At 41.9% G+C, this 21,947-nt stretch overlaps 1 protein-coding gene across 1 annotated transcript in view; it reads left to right on the forward strand.

Moving 5' to 3' along the window:
• The first annotated feature begins 204 nt into the window (after positions 1-204).
• The window catches only part of ZNF277 (zinc finger protein 277), a 55,800-nt gene continuing 34,057 nt past the window's right edge, over positions 205-21,947 (forward strand). Inside the window, exons 1-2 of the mRNA XM_074168801.1 lie at positions 205-276; positions 20,927-21,125. Of these exons, the coding sequence (XP_074024902.1) occupies positions 231-276; positions 20,927-21,125 (245 nt within the window). The 5' untranslated portion in view covers positions 205-230. The remainder of the gene's footprint in view (positions 277-20,926; positions 21,126-21,947) is intronic.

Raw genomic sequence — 21,947 nt, forward strand, 5'->3', positions numbered from 1 at the left:
GAGTGACTGACTGAGGCGCGCTCGCCGCCAGCCGCTTATATCCCCCGTCCCGCTGCACGACGGGGAACGTAGTGCCTCGGCGCGGCCGCGCCCCTCGTCGCCCGCGGCCGGGGGAGAGACTACGAGCCCCGGCCGGCCCCGCGCTCCCTGGCGGGGCGGGGCGGGGCGGAGCTCGGCTGCCGGGGGCCGGCGCAGGCCGCGGCGGGAGGAGCGGCGGCGGCGGCGGCAGCATGGCAGCCTCCTGCGGGGCCGGCGGGCCGGCGGAGGGGCGGGGAGGTGAGTGCGCTGCGGGGAGGCGCGGGGGGACCCCTCGAACCCCTCTTCCCGGGGGAAAGCGGGGGACACGCGTGGAACAGGCGGGAGCCGTCAGGGCCCGGCCCGGCGGAGCGGGCTTGCGGGGAGAGCTGCCCCGTCCCCGCTTCCTGGTCCTTCTGGTCCTGCCGGTGCCATTCCTCCTCTTGGCCAAGCCCCGCGTTTGGCACATGAAGCTGAGGGGACCGGGAGAGGTGTCAACAGTGAGCTGTGCTGGAGGGGGACTTGGTGCCGGCATCGTGCCAGGGAGGGGGGACATCAATCAGGCCGGTCGTCTGGGTGGCTCTCTGACTTCTCACATCAATCCGTATCTCAGCACATAGACGCGCAGAGAGAAAGAAAAGCAGATGGTGTTCAGTGAGGAGCAGAAACGGACTGTCGGGGGTGACAGCCAGGCAGAAGTCAGGCACCGTAAGAAGCAAGAACAGCGAGGTCGCCGTCCTTGTTGAGAGGCCTGTATGTCTGTGCCCTTCTAGAAGCGGCTTTGCTAGACCTCACCTTAGGTAAACCGCAAGAAATCCTCAGGCCAAACTGATCCTTGTTCGAGAAACCCAGGTGTTGTGAGGCAGGAGCAAGAGCTTCAGTTACATCTTCTGTCCTGGGGAAACTCCAGTGATAACAGTGCTGCCCTGCAGGCCCTGCCAGGTACAGGCTCTCTCTAAGATTAGTACGTCTGGTTTTAAAAAAATGTTCTCCAAACAAATCATTACTCTGAACCGGTAACTAGAAATTTTAGGGGATGATTCAGTTTGATCCAAACAAAAACCTCGAGTTTAATGTTTTCACATTTAAGTGAGGAAAGTGGCACAATTTTTTTTCACTTCAGGTTACTTTTTAGCTTCTACTGTCAAGTTATGTTGAATTTTTAAGTTGCCAATAATGTGAAGGACACAACATAAGGAAAAGTCATGTGCAAGCGGACAGCTTCAAACCTAGAATTAGAATGCACTTATTCTGTGTTTATCCTTCTAGCTGTCAAACTTTGGTGGTGAGTGATCTTTCGGTAGTGTGATCTTTTAAGTGACCTTTGTGTTGTTTCTCTAGTACGTGCTCTGCTTCTGTTCATAAAAGTATTTTATGCTGGTAGTTAAAGCAGTACTCTTGCTTTATTTATGTGTTGCGGTGTGTTGGTGTGAGCCTCTCCTACCTGAAAAGCCAGACCCTTCTAGAGCCCTTCCACGCTGCTGGAATTGCACCCAGAGGCAAAGCTGTGTTGTTTGAACTGCTAAAAAGGACATGCATTTTGTCTGTGCAAGTCTTTTGTGTGAAACTGCCTATAAGGTCTGTGGAGTACTAGAGACAAGGAGGTTACCCTGCGGTTTTCCCAGGTAACTCTTGTAAAAACATTGGCACCAATACAAAAAAGTTTATTCCATGGGAATTCAGAGGCCTGTGTTGTTTTTCTATTAGTGAGCTCAAACACTCATTGAAAGGATTAGTGAACTTTCAATGTCTTTGCTCCCAAACTTGCTTTGCATCCCCTGGCAGATCCTTCGGAGTTTCTAGGTGACAAAATGTGTGAAAGTCACTATTGAAAATCAAAATAATAGATGCCAACCTAAAGTAACCTCCACCCCAGCCTCTAGACTTCCATGTACATCCAAGTTATCCATGTCTCTGTAAGAGAGGGCTGCCAACGTGCTGGCTGGGAGTCATGAAATTCTGCCACAGCCTTGTAACTGCTGTCCGTCATGTTAACCATGACTGACTTTGGCATGTTTGTATTGGGCTCAGAGCCCATCTTCCTTCTTCCCTTGATCAAAGACAAGCCTACCCAACAGCTGAAATAGCCTTTTCAAAATTATTCATTTAAAGTCCAGTCGTTTAGGGTAAACAGATCTTATACTATAAATCACATTGTCTGTGGGCAAAGAAATAGCTCACCCTAGTATTTATCATTTCCCTGTCTCTGAGCAAAGTCCTTATTCTTTTAGAGGTTTCATTTCTACAAAACTATTCACTCTAGCAATGTCTTGTGTTTGCATGTGCACCTGAGAAGGCATGTCACTTCTTTGGAGACAGTATATAGGAAAATTAAATAACATATTTTTTTCCTGTCTTGCTGTTTCCTATTTACTGGAAAGCCTGTGCTTATAGATTCTAATCCAGGACTGTGTTGCTTTCTAGTTAGTTCCCTCCAGCAGCCTTCACCAAGTCGCTTGTAATAAACACATCACCATCCACAGTACAATTTGTTCAGTCTGGATTAATTATGCTACATATCAACATTTCTTACAGCATCTGTCAATAGATTTTAAAGTGAGGTTTCTTCTGGAAGTGTATCTTTCATAGCTTCATCGGCAGTCTGACAGTTACAGTTTCCTACCCGGGGTCTTAATGTGCTCAAATGGTTTTTAATACCATGCTGCTGGAGTGCACCACGTCAGAGCACAGCATGTTATTCTTATTCCTTCCACGTCTATCTCTCGTGTCCCATTTTTAAGGGAATTCAGTTTACTGTGGAAAACTAAAGTTTGACTGGTCTTGCGCAAGTCTACCTTCCCTCATTGCTGCCTAGAGGATACTTTAGTGAAAGTTGTTTTGTTCCTGTAAGCGCCACTTCTTTAGCCCAACTCCCTCAACAGTTCCCTCCATTAAGGATACTATGAGAGCTGCTCAACGCAGTGGACTCTGGGATCCAGGGGTCCCTCTTTCCTGGTCACCGAAAACCATCCCCGTGTGCTCCCGGACCTGAGAGGTTTCTCCGTGTGGGTTGATGGATGCAGCTGCTGCTGGGTCTGGCCAGTAGCAAGGCTGAGCGTGCACCTGAGAGAGGCCTGCACGAACACAAAACTGAAATAGGTGGCCTCATGGGCACCCACAAAGCAATGCCTTTATCCTACCCTTGTAAACACCAACAGCACTCGCATAAACAAGAGTAGGGATAGCCCAGTGTTGGTCCTCCCTTCTGGTTGATCAGGATTGGCATTCACTAGGGAAAACACAATTCCTCCTTAGATTCGCAAGCACCCCCGTGTTCGCAGGTTGCCTGAATATCAGCGTGGGCTCTGTTTAATATCCGTTCCTGGACCTTGGGCCCCTTACCCAGACACTGGCTTAGATACCGAGTCTTTCCAGGTGAGGGTCTCCTACTCACCTTGATGATCGCTGCCTGATGCATAACCAAATCTGGTATTTCTGGTGCTCTGACCTGGCCCATCTTGGCCTCACACGGTATCACGAATACAGATACCTCGGCCCTGTTGGCCTTGCAAGATTGCACTCCCCCAAAACTCCCAGGCCCATCCCCCCAAGTTTCTGTGTGACCTGGCCACCTTTCACGTAACCCCCTCTTAACTACCTGAGAGCCAGCCCTCCCTCACCATGTTCTCAGCAACTTTTGGCAGCTCCTCACTCTGTTAGTTGTGTTCGGCCATCTCTCGTGTCCTACCCAGTAGTTTCTCACGTTAGCTAAACGAGGTCAGGCCAGGGCCCAGTCCTCGGCCTGCGTATGTTAGCACCCCTTCTGCCCTGTTTTTGGTGTCAGCCGCCAGGAGTTGGGTTTGCCATCTCATCATTGCGCCCTTGGGTATCCCCTCTGCTGCTCCAGCCTCTGCCAGCACAAGGTTTTGGTGGGCATTTTAGCTTCCCGTTAATTTTCTTCATAAACTTTTTCGTGCTTCTCCCCGTCTGCTTGTACATCAGCAAAAAAAAAAAGGGCTTGATCCAGCTTGTCTCTTCACTTCTGCACAGCCACTGACTCAGACCTTGAGTCTTTCCAGGTACAGGTCTCCTCCTACTCAGTGGCTATTCCAGTTTGAACCTTGCTAGCAAATTACACACACAGTGCATACAGGGTTAAATTCACTAGGAAAACATAGACACCATGGTCCTTCTAGTTGCGGGTTCCTGGACCTGCAGACCTTGTGACCTGCAGCTGCTGACTCTTAGGTCTTTTAGCAGTATCACATATAGGATGGAGGGTGAATTACACAGAAAAGTATTAAAGGAAAGGATTTAGTAAGAAGAAAGTATAGACCTTGGTGATCAGGTACAGGGTTTGACCAGAAAAGTGTACCCACCAGCAGCCTGTTTAAATGCAACTGGCCCTTTTTATTCCCTACCTTCATTTTCTGATGTTTGTTCCCCTGCATCCTCCCCTTTCTTCCCTTGGCCCCTCCTTTGAATTTCCCATAATAAAATAAACATAATCCCACAAGCCTCTTCTGATACCCCATAGCAAGCATCACACAATTCCCCAAACACCTTCAAAGGTACCTAATACACATGATAATCACATTTCCCCTTCCTTATCGGTGACAAAGTTCAGGTTGAACCTGTGCAAGGCTGGGTAGGTAGTTCCTTTAATGGCATTAGTTCCTGTAGTGACCAAAGACAACTTACTGTCTCTGTTATCACCTGCTCATCAATGTTGTGTGTGTGTTTGTGTGTTATCTACCACTTTCCTTGTTACTTGTTATTTATTTTATACTGAATAGTCCTTAAGCAAATAAAGTAGTGAACTAGATGCCCTTCCCTCCCACACATCCTTATACTACCCCTCCTATGCAGATCAGCCCTGAGCGGGTGAGTTACCTCCTTCCTCTTCAAACATCCACAGCATGCATGGTTGTGAATAGGGAGCTGCTGGCTGCAAGCTGCCACGGGTGAAAACCCCAGCAAGGTGATGGAGTATGCATTGCCCCAAGCATATAGCTGCTGCTTCTTGGCAGTTCATTCACGAGAGTTCCTTCAAACATTAGCCTAATGGGCTCACCCTGCCCACCCATATCTGCCCACTTCTGTTTGATGGTTTTAGAGGTTGGTGTCCTCTTTGGTACCCTTCTTAAAGCCCCAGCCAGTTCCAAACGTTCACACGCATCCGCCACACCATAGATTTTGGAGATGGGAAGAAGAAATTCCTTCTACCAGTAGGCATTATAAGCTTCATAGAATTATAGAATGGTTTAGGTTGGAAGGGAGCTTAAAGATCATCGAGTTCCAACCCCCCTGCCATGGGCAGGGACACCTCCCACTAGACCAGGTTGCTCAAAGCCCCATCCAGCCTGATCTTGAACACTTCCAGCAGTGGGGCATCCACAACTTCCCTGGGCAACCTGTTCCAGTGTCTCAAAACCCTCATAGTGAATTTCTTTTTTTCCTAATATCTAATCTAAATCTCCCCCCTTCCAGTTTGAAGCCATCACCCCTCATCCCATCACTACATGCCCTGATAAAAAGTCCTTCTCCAGCTTTCAAGGATTCATAAAGGATCTTGGTTTGACAGAGGTTAATCATTGTGAACCAAATGAGTAGCAATTACACCTGGAGGATAAGTTCACTAATTAATTCTGTAAGTGCAACACAATTTATTTTAATATGACTACAAGAATGAATCTCCTAAAACAGTGTTATTTAAAAATGTTTTAAGAACATTTATTAAAAATGCAATCTCGTAGTCATTTTGAGTGGTTACCTGATAAGCATGTGGATCTTATGGAGGGCTGGAAATTACTAAGTTATAAATAACCTTTTATGTGCTTCTGTGTTTGAAGAGTAAAAAGACAAAATCCTTTCATGTGATGTTACAGTAAGATTTTAATGTTTTTAGCTTTCCACAGCACGTTTCTTAAAAAAAGAACTGATGATGGGAGAATATACAAGTGAAACTAAGTATTTCATTAAATGGGTAGCAATGGATTAATAAAATAAGTAATGGACTGTATTGCTTGGTAATACAGATCTGAACTGCCTGAGATCCTGCCATAATTTTGCAAATGATTGTTACAAACGTGCACTGTATTTTATCTGAAGACAAAGGGGTGTCCCCCACACCTGAGCATGAATATGTAGCTGCTGCTGGCACAAGACACAGGATATGTTCTGTTCTGCAAAAATAACCAATAAAGGCTTGTTGTTGGGTTTTCTCTGAATTCAGAAAACTTTTATAGCTTAAAAAGAGAAGATGGATGGCCTTTCTCTCTGTTAGATATAATTCAACTGTCTACTAGTGGACATAGAGCTGCATTTAATTCCAGTAATCTAAGCCAATTCTTGCCTGCTCAGTAGCAGGTAAAGGCTTTGATACACGAACAAACTACCAAGTATCAGCTGCTCTATATACTAATTGGAGCCCTTTGAAAAGTAAGATGCTTCAGGCTACCTGGTGAGCACGTGCCTGTGGACCACAGCACAGGTTAAACATGATAACTTGTTTGCCTGTTAAAGCCTTCAAGTTGTTTGAAATCTCTGCTCAGGCCTTCTGTTACCTGCAGCGGAGCAACAGTGAGTGAGTGGTGGTTCATCAGTCTGCAGATTGAGACAGTTTAAAGGATTTCATCAGTATTAGCAAATACCTGCTTCTTCCCCGAAAGGCTTTCTCATTGCCTGAACAAGTAATAGATGTGGACATGCTTTATTTAGATGTAGAGGTGTGGACCAGGGAGATATTACAAGGTTTTTGAATACTCTAAGTATGACACAGATGCCAGGATAGTTTGCTATGCTTCTTGAAACACCCTGTTCACTGTTTTATTTTGTTTAGTTTTTACTGGGGAACGCTGGTGTTTTGGAAGAGCACCAAACCTGTAAAGTCCTTGTAGCCAGTGATGTCTGCCGTAAGGTGTGCCTGTCATATAAACACGCAATAGAGTTGTCCCTTTAAGACTTTGGCCAGCTTTCTTGGTGAAGGGATACAGGGCTTAAACTGGGATACGGTTGTGGTAAGAGCAGGCAATAGGAAAGGAAGAAAAGGACTTAAATATGAAATTACAAGCATTAAGTATTTTAACTTCAGAATAGGTGAAATTCTTGTCTGTCCAAACAGCCTTCATAACCTTTCCCAGCCCTGTGTGCTTCCTTCCACCGTGTCCTGTCTTGCAGCCCCTACTAGAGCTCTGCATCTTCAAGTGAACGTCTGCATCCTAAAACTGCAGTTGCTGCTGGAGTCTCTGAGGCTTCTGCCTCATGTTTCCATCCACAAACTCCCAGCAGGCTGAAGTCGGGAGAAAAGCCTGAAAGCGTTTGAATGTTTTTCGGTGGACCTTTTAAAATAGCTTTAAATGTTGCATCAATAAAAGCCCTGCACAATGTGGGAAAAAGCATGGCATTGAAGAAGTGGGAGGGAAAAAATGGTGTTAGTTTTGTGCAGGTCTGTGTTTTGAAGAGTTGGGCACATCATCCTGACTGGTGTCTCACTGAAGTCAAGGGAATGTAGATGTGGAAGTGCGGTTTCTTTACAGAATTGTTGTCTTGAGTCATCAGTAATTAATTACAGTCACTTGAGAGGAAACACTAGTGTCCGGTGACATGATAATTGTTGAATTAAATAATGTATTGGTCAGGACCATTAAAACCGCATAACCGGACTGAAACTGTGCTGCTTAGCTTGCAATATAATGTGCAAATTTTTGAAAGATGCCAAACTGCTAAACAGTAGGGTTAGGTAATTTGGGGGTGCGCAAACAGTTTTCCTCAGTAAGAATATGCCAGATACTATATAAGAGTACAAATGTAATGCAATACAGTTTCATGATAGGGAGCTTCTCTGCCCCAATTGGTAGGGCAGTAGATTTATGCCCTGTAGTATAAGCGATAACACTTTTTTGCTGTACAAATGCAGAGTGCTCAAACTACTGCGCACAGAAATAGTACCCACATTTGATACTTTGATTATGGTGTGGAGCCAGGAGTTCTCAACTGGAGTCTCTACTGATTTTTCAAAACATGCTACATGTTATGGCAGTCAAATTGTAATTACGAAATAAATGAAAAGGGCATTGTGTTTTTCTTGAGTTTATTCTCTGATTATAAAGGATTTTAGCTTATCGGTGTACAGCAGTAACTGTCAGCTTTTAATGTTTTGGCACAATAGAGAATGGTATAGTTGCAGGTCTGATGTCTGATCATTGATATCAAGGCCTGGTTTCCTAGTGGGCAATTCCATGTTCACTGCTTGTTTGCCACTCTATCCCAATATTTTGCTATAGTAGACCTGTAAATGAAAAACTGTAGTAGATTTTTTGTCAGTGGCTTCAGTGCTCCAAAACTCTCAGATACCTGTCTGTTCTTAGTAATATATTTCAATGGGGTTTCTTGAACTTTTATTTTTTTTCCTCGTGTTTTCACTGGACCATCTCTTCCAAATGGTCTTTTTTCCACTTCTGTATATTTTTCTCTGATTTTTATGACTGACAGACAGTGACCAGTGTGAAATGGCCCAGCTGCTTCTGTTTGATCCTTGCTCATTGAGATGTCATCCTCCCATTTGTCATCGGTGGCTCCATCCCTGAGGAGTAGCTACTTCTGCTTCTCGCACTGTGTAGCAGTAGCAGGGTAAAAGCCTTCTCTATATCCCTTTGGTATAGAAGCTTTATAACAGGATATGCCATCTGTTTCAGCCTCGCAAGCTGGTATGGTGTGGATCCATGTCCATGTGAACAAGTAGTAAGGCACAGTAGATAAAGACAAATGGTGCCGCTGTCCCTGCAACTGTATTACATGGTTTGACATTTTTGCTTTGGATTAGTCAGTCTTCCCACACCAAACAGCCTCAACGTGCAGGTGTTTCAAAGCTGTCTGAAGCAGTGCCCCTTGGTTTAGACCCAGATGTCTCTGCTGGGGGTTGAGATGCTTTTTGTACGTGTCTAGACTTCAGATGAATCCGGTTCACGTGCACCAAAACTGCTTTCTAAACCCAGCCAATGTGCGAAGCAGCTGGAGGATGATTGGGGACCGCAGGGCTCCCATGTGGGTCAGAGCTGTGCCGAAGCGCAGGAAGGGCTGGTGGGCAGCACAAGGAAGCACAGGGCAGCATCCTGCCATTCAGGACCACTTGCCAAAGTTCATAGCGCATGCCCCAGGTCAGCCCTGGCAGTGCCACAGCGGGAGTGAAGAAGGCTCACAATTTGAAAATGGGAATGGTTGTGAAACAAATGCGTGCAGTAATAAGTGATACTGCTGTCACCCAAGCATTTTGCTAGCATTTGTCTTGACCAGTGTGCCAGCACTGAATTCTATTATGACTCAGTAATGCATGAATAAATGAGATAGAGCTTTTTCTCTGAAGGCTGGTATGTAACAGAAAACATCCTGCTTGAGGTTTTAATTTGATTTTGTCTTATGTGGGATGAAAACATGCAGCCTGTGTTATTACTGTACTAATTTAATGTTCAGGAGTCTGCATGTATTTATACAGTTAGCAAAATGTTGCCTGAAAAACATAAACAACTTGTATCACTAATTCTAATAGTGTAATTCTGTTTCTTAAGGAAATTAACTTCAATTATTTTACCATCCATGTCCATGAGCTACATTAGCTGTATCAGTTAGTAAGTGTATATCATTCTTAAGAAGTCAAGATCTGTGTTGTATGTTCAATGAATGTGTGAAGGACAAGAGAAATAAGCCCAGTATCACAAAAATATTTATTTCAAACTGTGGTACAAAGTCGGAATATGCTCACAGAAACTTGATACAGCCTGCTGTGAGATCTCCCTTTGATCTAGAGGACATTAGTATTTGAGCTCTGACTTGAAAATGCTTTCCTCTGAAATTAGTTTTCAAAAATTTATTTATAAAGAGTATAAATAGTGGATTATTTGAAATACAGTCAAAGCTTTGTTTGCCTGAGCTAAGATATCAATTAGGCTGAACTATGTTGATCCACATCACTGCACGCTATAATGAACTTTCCTTTTTAGCCATTGTTTTTTCCAGTTTGAAGACCAATTTCTGGAGGTTTGATTCTAAAAGTAGAAACAACTTATTTTGCTACTCTCCATCTGGAAAAACTCCAGTTCACTGAGAAAGCAGCAACAGCCCACAGAGCTTCTAACACCACAGGGCCTCTTTCTCGTACTGATTCTTCATTAAGTACAAAATTTCATTACACAATCCAGCCTTGAAGGCTTTCTGAGTATCAGGAAGCTCAGTCAGAACACCTCAGAGAGATTTCAACCTGTTCTGTTGGTATGAAACCTGCATACCTCAAGATTCCAGAAATAGGACTTCTCAGGATGCACTTTGAGGTTAGGTCTCATTTATGAGAGTCTGAAAAAAACCAAAGTGACATTTCAAATGAAAATTTCACACTGTTATTAGTTGGTTTTCTCAAATAGTTGCCTTTTTCAAGGAATGTCTACCAGTGTTAAAGAGTTATAAACCCTGTGATGCAAGTATTTTAGTCAGAAGCATGGTAAAAATTCCTGTCAGTGACATGGGGGTGTCTCATAGGAATGGCTAAAGCAGGCTTTAGGTTTGTTGAGGAAAATTGCACAGCCTTTTCTTTGGGTACAGAATGTAAAACAATCACTTAAAAAGACAACTAGGCAATCCCTTTAACATCAAGAGGATAAACGTGCTTGGGAATTGAATCCTGCTAGAGGAAAAGGACAGGTGACAAGAGAAAAGATAAGGAGAATCCTTGTAATGAAGAATTATTGATCTCTACTAAATAATGTTAACAAGAAGTAGAGAGTAAACTAATTAACACATTTTATGTAGCAATGCTGGCAGAAAAGATACTAGGCTTAGTACAGTAGTTGTTAAAGGCACTGCAAAGATAAATAGTAGCAATGAATAAGTACTACTATCCTTATTATATTGTATTATATTATAGTATTACTATCCTTATCCTAAACACACTCTTGAGACTTCATCTTTGTGGAAGAGCTGAAGTTAGAATCACAGTAAATGGAAACTAAGTCGTGCCTATTTCCAGCTCGCTAATGTTTGCAGAGGAGTCAGCAGAACACTGGCAGTGGTTACACAGACAAGTTCTAAATTCGCATACACATCTTTACTTGCAACACCTTGTGATGCTTATTTTTAAAAGTCTTAAAATGACAGTCTTGATCAGCTTGGCACAGAATTCTACCGTTGTTTTTTTTTATAGGAGGTAGTTTTCATGTGAAAATAGCAGAAATTTAGTTTTTATACCTCAACTTTAAAACAGCATTGTTTAGGCTTTATTATGATGCCTTTAATAAACCTTTGTATTAAATAGCAAGTTAAACGGGAAAAAAGCTACTGATTTTTATTAAATAGATTTGGATGATAAGTACAAAAGAAGAACCTGAATGATCACTTTTCTCCTTCCATTTCAAATTCTTGTGTTGGATATTTTCTTCCTCTTCTTTGTGACTAAACATTCTGAGTTTCAGGCTATGTAATTACCTTGTTAATCTTGCCAGATAATAGGGTAAGTTTGAATCATTGCTTCTTAATCCCTGTTTTTAGCACATAACACAGATCTCAGCTTTCCATGTCTACCTTGTCATGTGATCGATCACACTAAACAAGAATATGTCAGTATTGTTTACTTCAAAAATACCTTTTTTGTTGAAGTGTCCTTCTGGAGATCAGTATAATAATTCATACAAGCTGAAGTGATTCATAAATATCAATTTTTAAAATTAAACATTTAAGTACAGAGAAAATGTCAGGAAAGACCACTGAGTATGGAGTACCACTTCAGAGTCGTCTTGATTTGCATTATTGCTTTTCTATTAAAAAAAAAAAAAAAGTCTAGACTGATGTAGTTCTTTATAGATGTTCTTTAAGACTGAGGGAAGCAACAGGAGAAAATCCTAAGGCACCTCCAAAGGAATTGGTAAGAATTTATTGACTGGCAAAAGTGGATGGGAGTGGATGTGTTAGGACTTGGGAGATATTTTGAAGATGTGGCTAAAATCAAAGAAATATCTGCTGTAAGTAGAGTCCAAACTACAGCCGTCACTTTTTAATGAAACAACGTGGCATAAGTTCTGCTATTAATCATCACATGGGTTGTCATTTGTGGGAATTACTGTTACTGTGCATTTTTTAATTCCAACTTTTGGACCGGGAAGGTGGGAGAAAAAGGGGTAAACATACATTTCCTTAGTAATTAGGGTAAGACATGTTTTCCTAGTTCAGCTAAGAGTAGGAATTTGCTTTGTAATTTAAGTATGATACAGATGCTCCTGCAACGCTATACCATTTCACCCTTTAGGTGTCCTGTAAACAAAAATGGTACTGGTTTTGCTTAACAACAGTCGTAAGAAATCAGAGTAGCTGTAAACGGTGTAATAAAATTATTCAAAATTTCATTCTGAAGTAGATAAATATTGTTTCATGTTTCTGACCAAGATATCAAAGCCTGCATTTGGTCACGCTAATGTAAGTCCATGCCGTTTACCCGGGAATGAGGTAATTACGAGGCTCTGAGCTTGCACAGAACCTGTCTGTTAAATATTTATGAATTGCATATTAACATCAGCACTTAAATATTGTTATGAATACTTATTAGGGTCACTTTCATTAGTGTGTGTGTGTGTGCATGTGTGTCCCGCTCAGTGTGAGAACAGTGGGATTTCTCTGGTCTTTATTTTTATTGATGTGAGGGTTTGCCTGGGCTCAAGCAGAAAGGTGGCGAGCAGTGGCATATACCTGCTGGTGAACTGGGCAATAATGTAGTGTATTATTTAAACATGATCTTATTGGCAAGCGCACTGCTTTTTTTTTATTATTATTAGAATTCCAGCACTTCACATTTTTATTAATCACTTTCCCACTCCTTCTATTCACTTGTATTCTGATGCCTGTGCTCTGGTACCCATAGCAACACTTGTTAATGCTAATGAAACTGCAACATCCTAAGCTCCCCGACAGAGCAGCCCTGTTAAATATGGCTATTAAGCACAGTTGTATTTCTGTTAGTTCCAGCTCCCAGCAGACACCTGCTCTATAGAAACTCTGTCCTGAGATATTAGGATTTGGTAACTCATGGCTTTTCTTAAAACTGTCATTTGACTGGAGTAAAATTCTCGTATTCCCAGACAGTGGATGCTGCAGAATATGTACGGTTTCTGTAAAACTGACAAGGTTTAGCTGTAGGATTAAGTATTCTTTTGAAGTGCTCATTTGCATTCAATGAAAAACCGGGCAGGGTTGAGACTGACTGATCTTGGGGAAAGCTACAGGATGTGTTGTCTCCTGGAGCACATGGACGTTTTAACTAAATATCCTTCATAGTGTGTTAACAAGCAGAAGTAATACCTTAATAAATCCTTGTGAACTCAGACTCAATGATAATTCAACTTAATAGAAGTACTTCAGTGCTTTAATACGTAGAGCTAGGAAATTGTTATGTACATTGATTCTTCTTTCACTAAGAAACATTTGCATGTAGTGTTGGTGAAGATGATGACAGGGTGTTTTATTCCCATTATTCCAAGTTTTGTTTTTGAATACTGTTTATTTGGCGAGTCATTAGTCAGCCATGTTTCATACTCTAGAAAACAAAGGAAAAATCCTGTAATCACTACAGAATCTCTTCCAAGAATATGACCACAAATTAGGCAATACTGCTGTGCCAACAAATAGATGCTGCAGTGCCAAGGCTGCAAAACAGGGAAGCTGTCATGTGTGTATTTCAAGTGTCAAGCCCGTGCTTCTCAATAGTCTTTTTCATTATGGCTCAAAAAACCTTGAATCCTAGACAAAGCTTTAAACTACTCATTTCCCGAAGAGTTTTAAATACAGCCCTGGTTTGTGCAGAATTACTTATAGGAATCCAGCTTGGTTCCCTAATGAAGCATATCTGTGGGTTTGGTCATTTTGATAACTAAATGTTTTTGCCGTGTTATCAGTGTGAGCATGGGGGAGGGTGCTCAGCCTTTCTGTTTTCCAGTCAGCATCTGTTATGCTGTTAGTGTGGAGTGCCAGGTTTGCAAGGTGTCTTTTGTTTTCCCATCAGTCTTTCTCCCCTTTGTTCTGTACATGTCTAAAAACCTCAGTCTTTTACTCATTGTTTAGACTCCTTTATTTGCTTGTATATCTTTGTTGCGTTCATTTTTGGTTTAGGATCATTTCAAGTTCTTGTGCTAATCTCCTCATAATATTAACCAGCTGTATTAATGAGATAATAAACCAGACTTGTTGGTAATGAATTGATTCATTCAACTACTGGATTTAATTAGAAAGACACTTAACATTCCAACAGATGTTCTTATTTTGTTTCATTATCCTTGTGTTACCAACAGTGGGCTTGTAAATATATACTCTGCATGTCTATATTTACATAATACACTCTTCAACCTAAAGCCTTGTTGTTGTGCCATAAACTGCAAAAAATGACATGAAGCCTGTAAATATGTGTCTTAAGCCAATTTGTATGAATTCCTCTTTCATCATTTCGTTTCTCAGACTACGTGCAGTCTTGAATTTTCAGAGTGTTCTTCATCTGATAATAAAATGCTTAATCTTTTTCAAATGAGTTAGATTTCTTCTTCCCTAGTTAAAACCCCTTGTCTTTGGACTTAACATTATCCTCTTTTCTTCTGGCCTCATGACTCTCATTCCTTTTTATCTGGTGGCAAAGCTTCAAAAAGAAGGGTATGAGTGCCCCTCTCCTTAGCATTCCCTGCAGACTAATTTAGGGAGTTCCTCCCTCAGCTTGCTTGTTACCTGCCGGAGGGCTCTGCCTCTTCCTGAGCTTTGGCACTTGGGTCACAGCTGCAGGTTGCACCCCAGGGCTGAGCCCACTTGAGTTAGAAGTTGTAACAGTGAAGTTATTTCGTTCATTTGAACCCCAGTCCCTCCACTTTCCAGCTAGAGAATGTAATTTATGCAGCAGTGTTCAATTTGTCTCTAGATCTAGTCAAAGCACATAGTTCAGATGTGCAACCAAGAAGAACTGAGCACAACAGCTCTTACTGCATTTAGAATAACAGAATCATAGAATGGTTTAGGTTAGAAGGGAGCTTAAAGATCATCGAGTTCCAACCCCCCTGCCATGGGCAGGGACAACTCCCACTAGACCAGGTTGCTCAAAGCCCCATCCAGCCTGATCTTGAACACTTCCAGCAGTGGGGCATCCACAACTTCCCTGGGCAACCTGTTCCAGTGTCTCAAAACCCTCATAGTGAATTTCTTTTTTTCCTAATATCTAATCTAAATCTGCCCTCTTCCAGTTTGTAGCCATTACTCCTCGTCCTATCACTACATAACCTTGTGAATTTAGTGCATTACATATGCCTATGCTGATAACCGTAAGTTTTGTGAACTGAAGCTAGTGCTGGAAGCACAGTGAGAAAGTGGTTTCTCTTCCTTTTCTGTGTAAGGCTTTCAAAGGAGCCTTGCTCACTTTATAAGGCATGCTTATGGTAAAATTACAAGAAACAGCTGAGGCTGTTAAGCTGAGAAGAGAGGAGGAAGCTGAAATGAGAAGAGGAAGGTCCTGTTTCATCTTGCTGCTTCTCGCCATGCACTTCTTAGTTTGCTCTTGCACTTGGTGGACTCTTCTGTGAGCTGTTTCAACGTTATTGAGCAAAAAGAAAAAAGTGAGTAGTTCTGTTTGGTTAAAGAGTTGAATTGACTCATCAAAGGATCTGGCAAGCCTAGAAGCCAACACAAGCAGAAGGGCAACAGTAGATGTTGGTGGTAGTGTAGGTGGTAGGGTAAGGTGGAGAAAGAGAGGATAACAAGACATCCCTTCTCTTCTTGGTGGCAGCAAGCTGTTACACTGGCGAACGCATCGTGGAGAACTTTGCCTTTCACAAGTCACCTTCGAAATCCAAATCTTTCCTTCCTCTTCCTTCTGATGCATCTATTGTATTGGCCATAAAATTACACAGCATATTGCTTTGTGATAATTACATGTGTGATTGTGCAGGTAGAGCACGTTGCTTGTACTGCCGTAGTCTGTATTATAACTGTGTGGGTGTAACGTTTACGTAATTTGCAAACATTAAGTTTTGAATTAAGAACAATTGTATTTGAAACTAAAAATGTTCCAGTAAGGAAAATGAATCCATTTTGATCCTGTTGCTTCATTAACTGTGATTAACTAGTCTATATTATAACAGCACTTAAAATAAAATAAAGCCATGGAGGTTCTATAACAGGCAGCCTTTTTCCCATTTTCTTTTATCACTGTTGTAATGGTATGTAGACTTCCTGTGCAGGGACCAGGATTCCATAGAACTAGGTATCCTATGGATGCTTAAAACAAAAAAACAGGTCTTATTCTAGTTTTGAAAGTAATTTGTGTAACCCAAATAATTTTCTATACCATCCCATTGTCAAATGTCTTCAAAGTATTCATTTTGTTTTCCCCTGAAGAACTGAGTATACTTCTTAGTCTTTTTTTTTTTTTTTTTCAAAGAATGTATTCCTCTAGTCTCTTCTTTCTAGTAATCTACATGTTTTAGCTCTGAATTAAAGGTTGAACAACATGGTGTCAACTGTCAATTCTGTGAATGAGAAAGGGATTTTCTTAGCTCCTGAGGTCAGGGGGCTTTCTGTGAAGCCTTTGAGATGTCTGTTTGCATAACAGTCATGCTGTTTTTCCATTAGGCAGAGGAGGAAAACTCAGTGGTGACAGGATGATTTGGCAGAAACTTAATGGATGGATTTTATAGGGCTCTGTTCTCATAGGGACCTAGGCCCTGTGCTGTTCACCACAGACACAAATAGGAATGGAGTTAGGTGATAAATTTTGCTGATAATACACATTTTTTCCCAAGTGGTAAGCAGGAGGGCCAACTGAAGGATTGCAGAAGAACCTCATGGTATTTGAGTGAACGGGACAAAAAAAAGTGCTATTCAGCATTACCAGATGCAGAGTAACACACAGGGGAGTGAGCACAAGGAATATGTCCTTGTGCTCACTGTCTTGTACGTTAACACCTGATTCACAACTTCTCTGAGACTTAGAAATAACTGAAGATAATTCAGTGGTGAATTCAATGATCCTAAAAGCAAGCAAAATGCTAGGAATGAAAAAGAAATAGAGAAGACACTGAATAAAAACTGTGCTGATTTAGAAATCCTTTTTCTTCCACTCTTGGGCAGTTTCAAGGCATCCCTCACCCCAGCACATGAAGAAGGGTAGAGTAGAACAAGCCATCAGCTGAACAAGGACAACAGGGAATGAAGGACTGCTAGGAGAACTCGAAAGGTCGACACAGGTTTTTGTAGGTGTTGACAGAGCAATGATTTCAAACAGTGCCATGGAGAAAAAAAAAAAGCCATGAAGTGCTGTTAAACTGAGGTACTCATATAGCCTGTGACTTAAGCTCTCCACCCTCAGATTTCTGGAAGACTGTGCTATTTGTGTGATTACTGTTTGTTTGTCCTATTTTCACACACTTCCCTAGGTAATTGGTTCTTGCCACTGTCAGCCAGGGCGCTTGCACTAGACGGATGTTTAATCTGACCCTGTGAAGTCAGTCTTGTGGACTTTTAAGAGAAGATTGTGGAGATTTTAAGATAAAAGCTTGCTGCCTTTCCATCATTTTCAAGTGTCTCTGCATGTGGGAGTCCTGGTGGAGTCTGGGAACTTAATCTGTATGTTTTTATTTCCCTGTTAGCCTTTAGCTGTGCTTTAGCTAACAGCTTTTCTTCAGTACCTGTGGCCACTCTACTCCAAATATAAAATCAAAATTAGCTGCTTTTGCAGAGATTTCAATAATATGCTTAGCTTTATTTGTACTGTTTTGAAGCTCGTGTTACGTGTGAGTCCATTAAGTGCTACGCTAAAGGCTGTGCATCTTTGTTCAGGCCTGTGCATTTATTCTTTCGTCCAGTGTTTTTTTGCAGCAGATAAGTACAAAGATATTTTTATGGATTCTTTTTTTCCCTCACCTCCTCCTTTAAGTGCCTTTGAAATAAATTGCATAAGCTTCTGCAGTTGCCACACTGGACCAATAGTCTATAGTTATTCTCTTTTAGTATTAGCTACTCTCTTTGGGCAGCAAAAACATCTTCACCCTGGTTTATTCCTTTCGGCAACTTGGCACTACAATTAAAGATTAACAACTCTGTTCTTCAAGCCCAAACAATTGCTGTTCCCCAGTACTCATGCTCAATTACCATATTGGCTCCTTCTCAATGTTGAGTAGCAGTTCCTGCCATAGACACCTATCCTTCGAAAGTTGGTTTGTTGAGGCAGATAGGTGCTTGTTTATTTGGACTTCTAAATGTTCAGATAGGTCATTCCAAGAGACCTAAACCAAAAATGAACAAAAAGCAGCGTAAGCTGCTTACTGGGCACAGCTGAACTGGCTGACAGTATCTTCTTAGTTCTCTTGGCATCAGTGAGAGTCAGCAATTGCAAAGGAAATTAAGTTGCTCTACTTTTCTCTGTAAACATGTTTTAATGATTCTTCAGGCTACAAATTAATACTGAGTGTAAGAATCCACAAACTCAGAATCTTGCAGGTAACATCGGTTTTGTTTGGGAGAGCTGACCCTTTCATGAGGATTGCTCTAACATTTAGTGTAGCAGCTGCTTTCCTTAAAGCCAGAAAAAGTGGAACAATTTCTACAATGCCAGTGCAAAAAAGAAATGTCTGGGGGAAGGGAATGTGCTGAAGTGCAGGTAGGACTATAAGAGGAAAAATGTTGTATTGTCAACAGCCGTTGTATTGCTCTAGGTAATGCCATGCTCTGTGTGCTGCCATCTCTCCATGCTGTTTAGTTTTATTGGATAAACTGAATTCAGTGTAACCTGACCATCAGTCTTCAGCCAAGAACTGTCTTTCCAGGAAGTTTTATTTTTCAAATGTCGTAAGTAAAACCTGAACAGTTGTGTGGGGTAGATATGTTATTCCAGGAGCAGCGTGGAACTGATGAAACCGTATTTGCTGTGGTTTATACCTGTTCCCACCTGTGGCTCCCAGTATGTCCCCTGCAACACCCACACTGGGCAGCCGTCAGCACTGTCCTGTGGCTGATCTGGAGCACATACACATCCACACTGGCCGGCCAGCCGCTGCTGAGCAGTGTGTGTGATGAATGGCAGAGTCCCATTCCCCTCACTGTGCCTCTTCCTTTATCTTTACCTGAAATTTGTCACAGAACTTTTAGGAACTTCCCAGGTCCATCTCTGAAACTGCAGCCCTCCTTTGGTTATTTCAAAGTCTTGGTTAAGATGGGGAGAGCACAGCTTCATTAGCTTATTTTCCTCAGGAAAAAAGCTAAATGGCTATGATTTTTTAAATTATTTTTCAAATTTTCCACGTGGAGGAGTTATCAAATTATCCGATTTGGTATGCTTGCCAATATGTAACACATATGTGAATTTTGGTGGGTGAAAACTGTCATACATTGATTCTTCTGTCTGATAAATATTGTTAATTAAACTTCCTTTAGCCTTACACATTTTAAAATGCCTGTGTGATGAAATAATAGGTTTGGGAGAAGGCCTTTTTCTTAATTCTTTAGATATCTTCAGAAACCAAAACGCAGGAGGTTCTGTCTGAACATCAGGAAACACCTATTTCACTGTGAGGGTAGCAGAGCACCGTCACAGGTTGCCCACAGAGGCTATGGAGTCTCCATCCTTGGAGATACTCAAAAGCCATCTGGACATGGTCCTGGGCAGCTGGCTCTAGGTGGCCCTGCTTGAGCAGGGGGTTTGGACCAGATGAACTCCAGAGGTGCCTTCCAACCTCAGCCATTTTGTGATTCTGTGACATTTGATTTGTTTACAGAAGTGTTCGTGTCATTGCAGGAATCCAGAGGCATGGAGTTTTTTCTTCTGCACAAGTTAACTTCATGTCACAAGAGTCAAGGAGACCCATGATGTTTTCCTTTCAGTTTTCAGTCTCAGAGTGCAGGAACTATTGGGGAGCTTTTTCTGTTTGCTTTTACTCTCCTTTTGCTATCCAAACTTAATGTAGCCAAAATTGAAGATACGTATTGAAATTGGTATTTTGCTTCCAAGATAAACCTTACTAAAGACTGAGATATGATTTTTTTGGAAAATGAAGGCCATGGTTTATTTCCATACAACTGGAATTTGGTTAGGCTAATGGGGACAGCTGCTGAAATCTGTTGGTCACACAGTGCTTCTTAATGAATTACACTAATTTATACCAGTGGAAGAGCTTATGAATTTACGTTGTTATTTTTTAAATAGAAGGGAACACACATATAACCTGGGTCAGTCTGCTTGTTTGCAAGACTACTGCAGTGCTGTGCAATCCACCCACTTGTTCGACTATGAACAGCAGCGAATCTGGAGAACATCAGCTGGTGACTCACCTCTGTGTGCTGTCGTTTGAGCAACCTGTGCCTGATTGGTGCAGTGTAGCACCAACACAGGCTGTTGACCTTTCCTCATGGGGCATGGCCCCATGGCCCCTACTCAACATCTGTACAGTTAGGAAGTGTTTCAGTGGGCATATGCTTCCACGTGGCAGTAATCTATATCAAGAATAGACTTATCTTTTGTCACAGAACAGTAAGCAAGTTGCTAATGGGAAAAAAAGAAGAGGCAAGAGAAATGCATACAGACCTTGAAGAGTCAATCAGAAAATGATAAAAGTAGTGTGCAATGAATAATTACATACAAAACAATTTGTGCTATAGGGTCTAAATCCTTCCTGATATTATGAGCAATGTGGCAAAGAGAGTAGCTTCATTAATATCAACAGGTAGACTGGGAGTCAGCTAGGAATTTCAGTTGGAGCAGCAGATGTTTGAGAACTGTTCTCTGCTAACTTCCTACTGTCCTTCTTGGAAATAATGCAGTCAACTCGCTTCCAAGCACCTTGTTGCTAGACTGATCCATGCAACAAAGAGGGGACACAACAAAATAGGTTTTACATGTGCTGCCTAAAAGTACTCCAAATGATGTAGATTTATTCACTTAGTCAAAATTAATTATTCTTTTTATTTATTTTAGATACAGAGTGTATTTTGGAGCCTCTATCTCTGCCAGAAAGTCCAGGTGGTGCTGCTGCTGTAGAAAGTTCTCCCTATGTGCCCTGTATTTTCTGCAAAGAATGCTATCTCCTAGCAGAACAAAACCAGCTCCTGAAGCACATGATTATTGAGCACAAGCTCGTCATAGCAGACATGAGACTGGTTGCAGATTTTAGAAGGTAAGGGTTATATTGTTTGAAATGAGTGCGCGTGTGTGCTGATGTTACGGAAAGCTTCAGAAAACTAGAGTTCGTCTTTTTAAAATGCTTTAAAAAGCAGTGGGGTGCTGTGGGAGGATTTTTATTACTTTTGTGATAAGCTTTTTTGTTGCTGGGTTGCAGGGTTGTTTTCCCATTCCCCTCCTACTCCCCAACCTCCGGATGTTCCTGGAATCAGGGGACTTGATAGTAGAATACAGGGTAATTCCTGTTTTAGACACTTAGACCTCTCCTAGGGACTTCTCAGGTCCTGTCACTAATCAACAAGTTGCATAAAAACTAGAAAGCTGTTTATTTTATAAAGCACATTCTACATAATCAGCTCTCCCAATTTTGGGTTTTATTCTTATAGGACAAGACTATTTCTGCCACTGTACAATGTCCTAAAGCTGTGTATTGTAGACAAAAGCTGCTCAGTTACAGGATCTCTCGCATTCTGGGATGAAATTAATTTGCCCTATTTTAAGGATGCCAGTATTTCCCCACAGAAATCAGATTTAATCCTTAACTGTACTTTACAGTACTGTGATCTACATACAACTGTGACTCCTACAGCTGTGTCATTGATCATCTCAGCAGGGTCACGTTTGGCTTTCTCTCTCTCAGCTTCCTCCAGTAGCTGGCATGGCCCCAGCTGGCTTGTAGCTTCAGAGACGAGGCGCTTGCTTGGCATTTTGCTTTCACACACAGCAACGTATGGGCCAGGCAGTAGGTTAGACGATACCTGCCAGTTTGTAGATAGTTCTGTTGCAGCGTTCAAATGTTAGCTGGGTAATTCCTCAA

Source organism: Numenius arquata, chromosome 2 (genome assembly GCF_964106895.1).
Source record: "Numenius arquata chromosome 2, bNumArq3.hap1.1, whole genome shotgun sequence".
Taxonomy (NCBI): Eukaryota; Metazoa; Chordata; class Aves; order Charadriiformes; family Scolopacidae; genus Numenius; species Numenius arquata.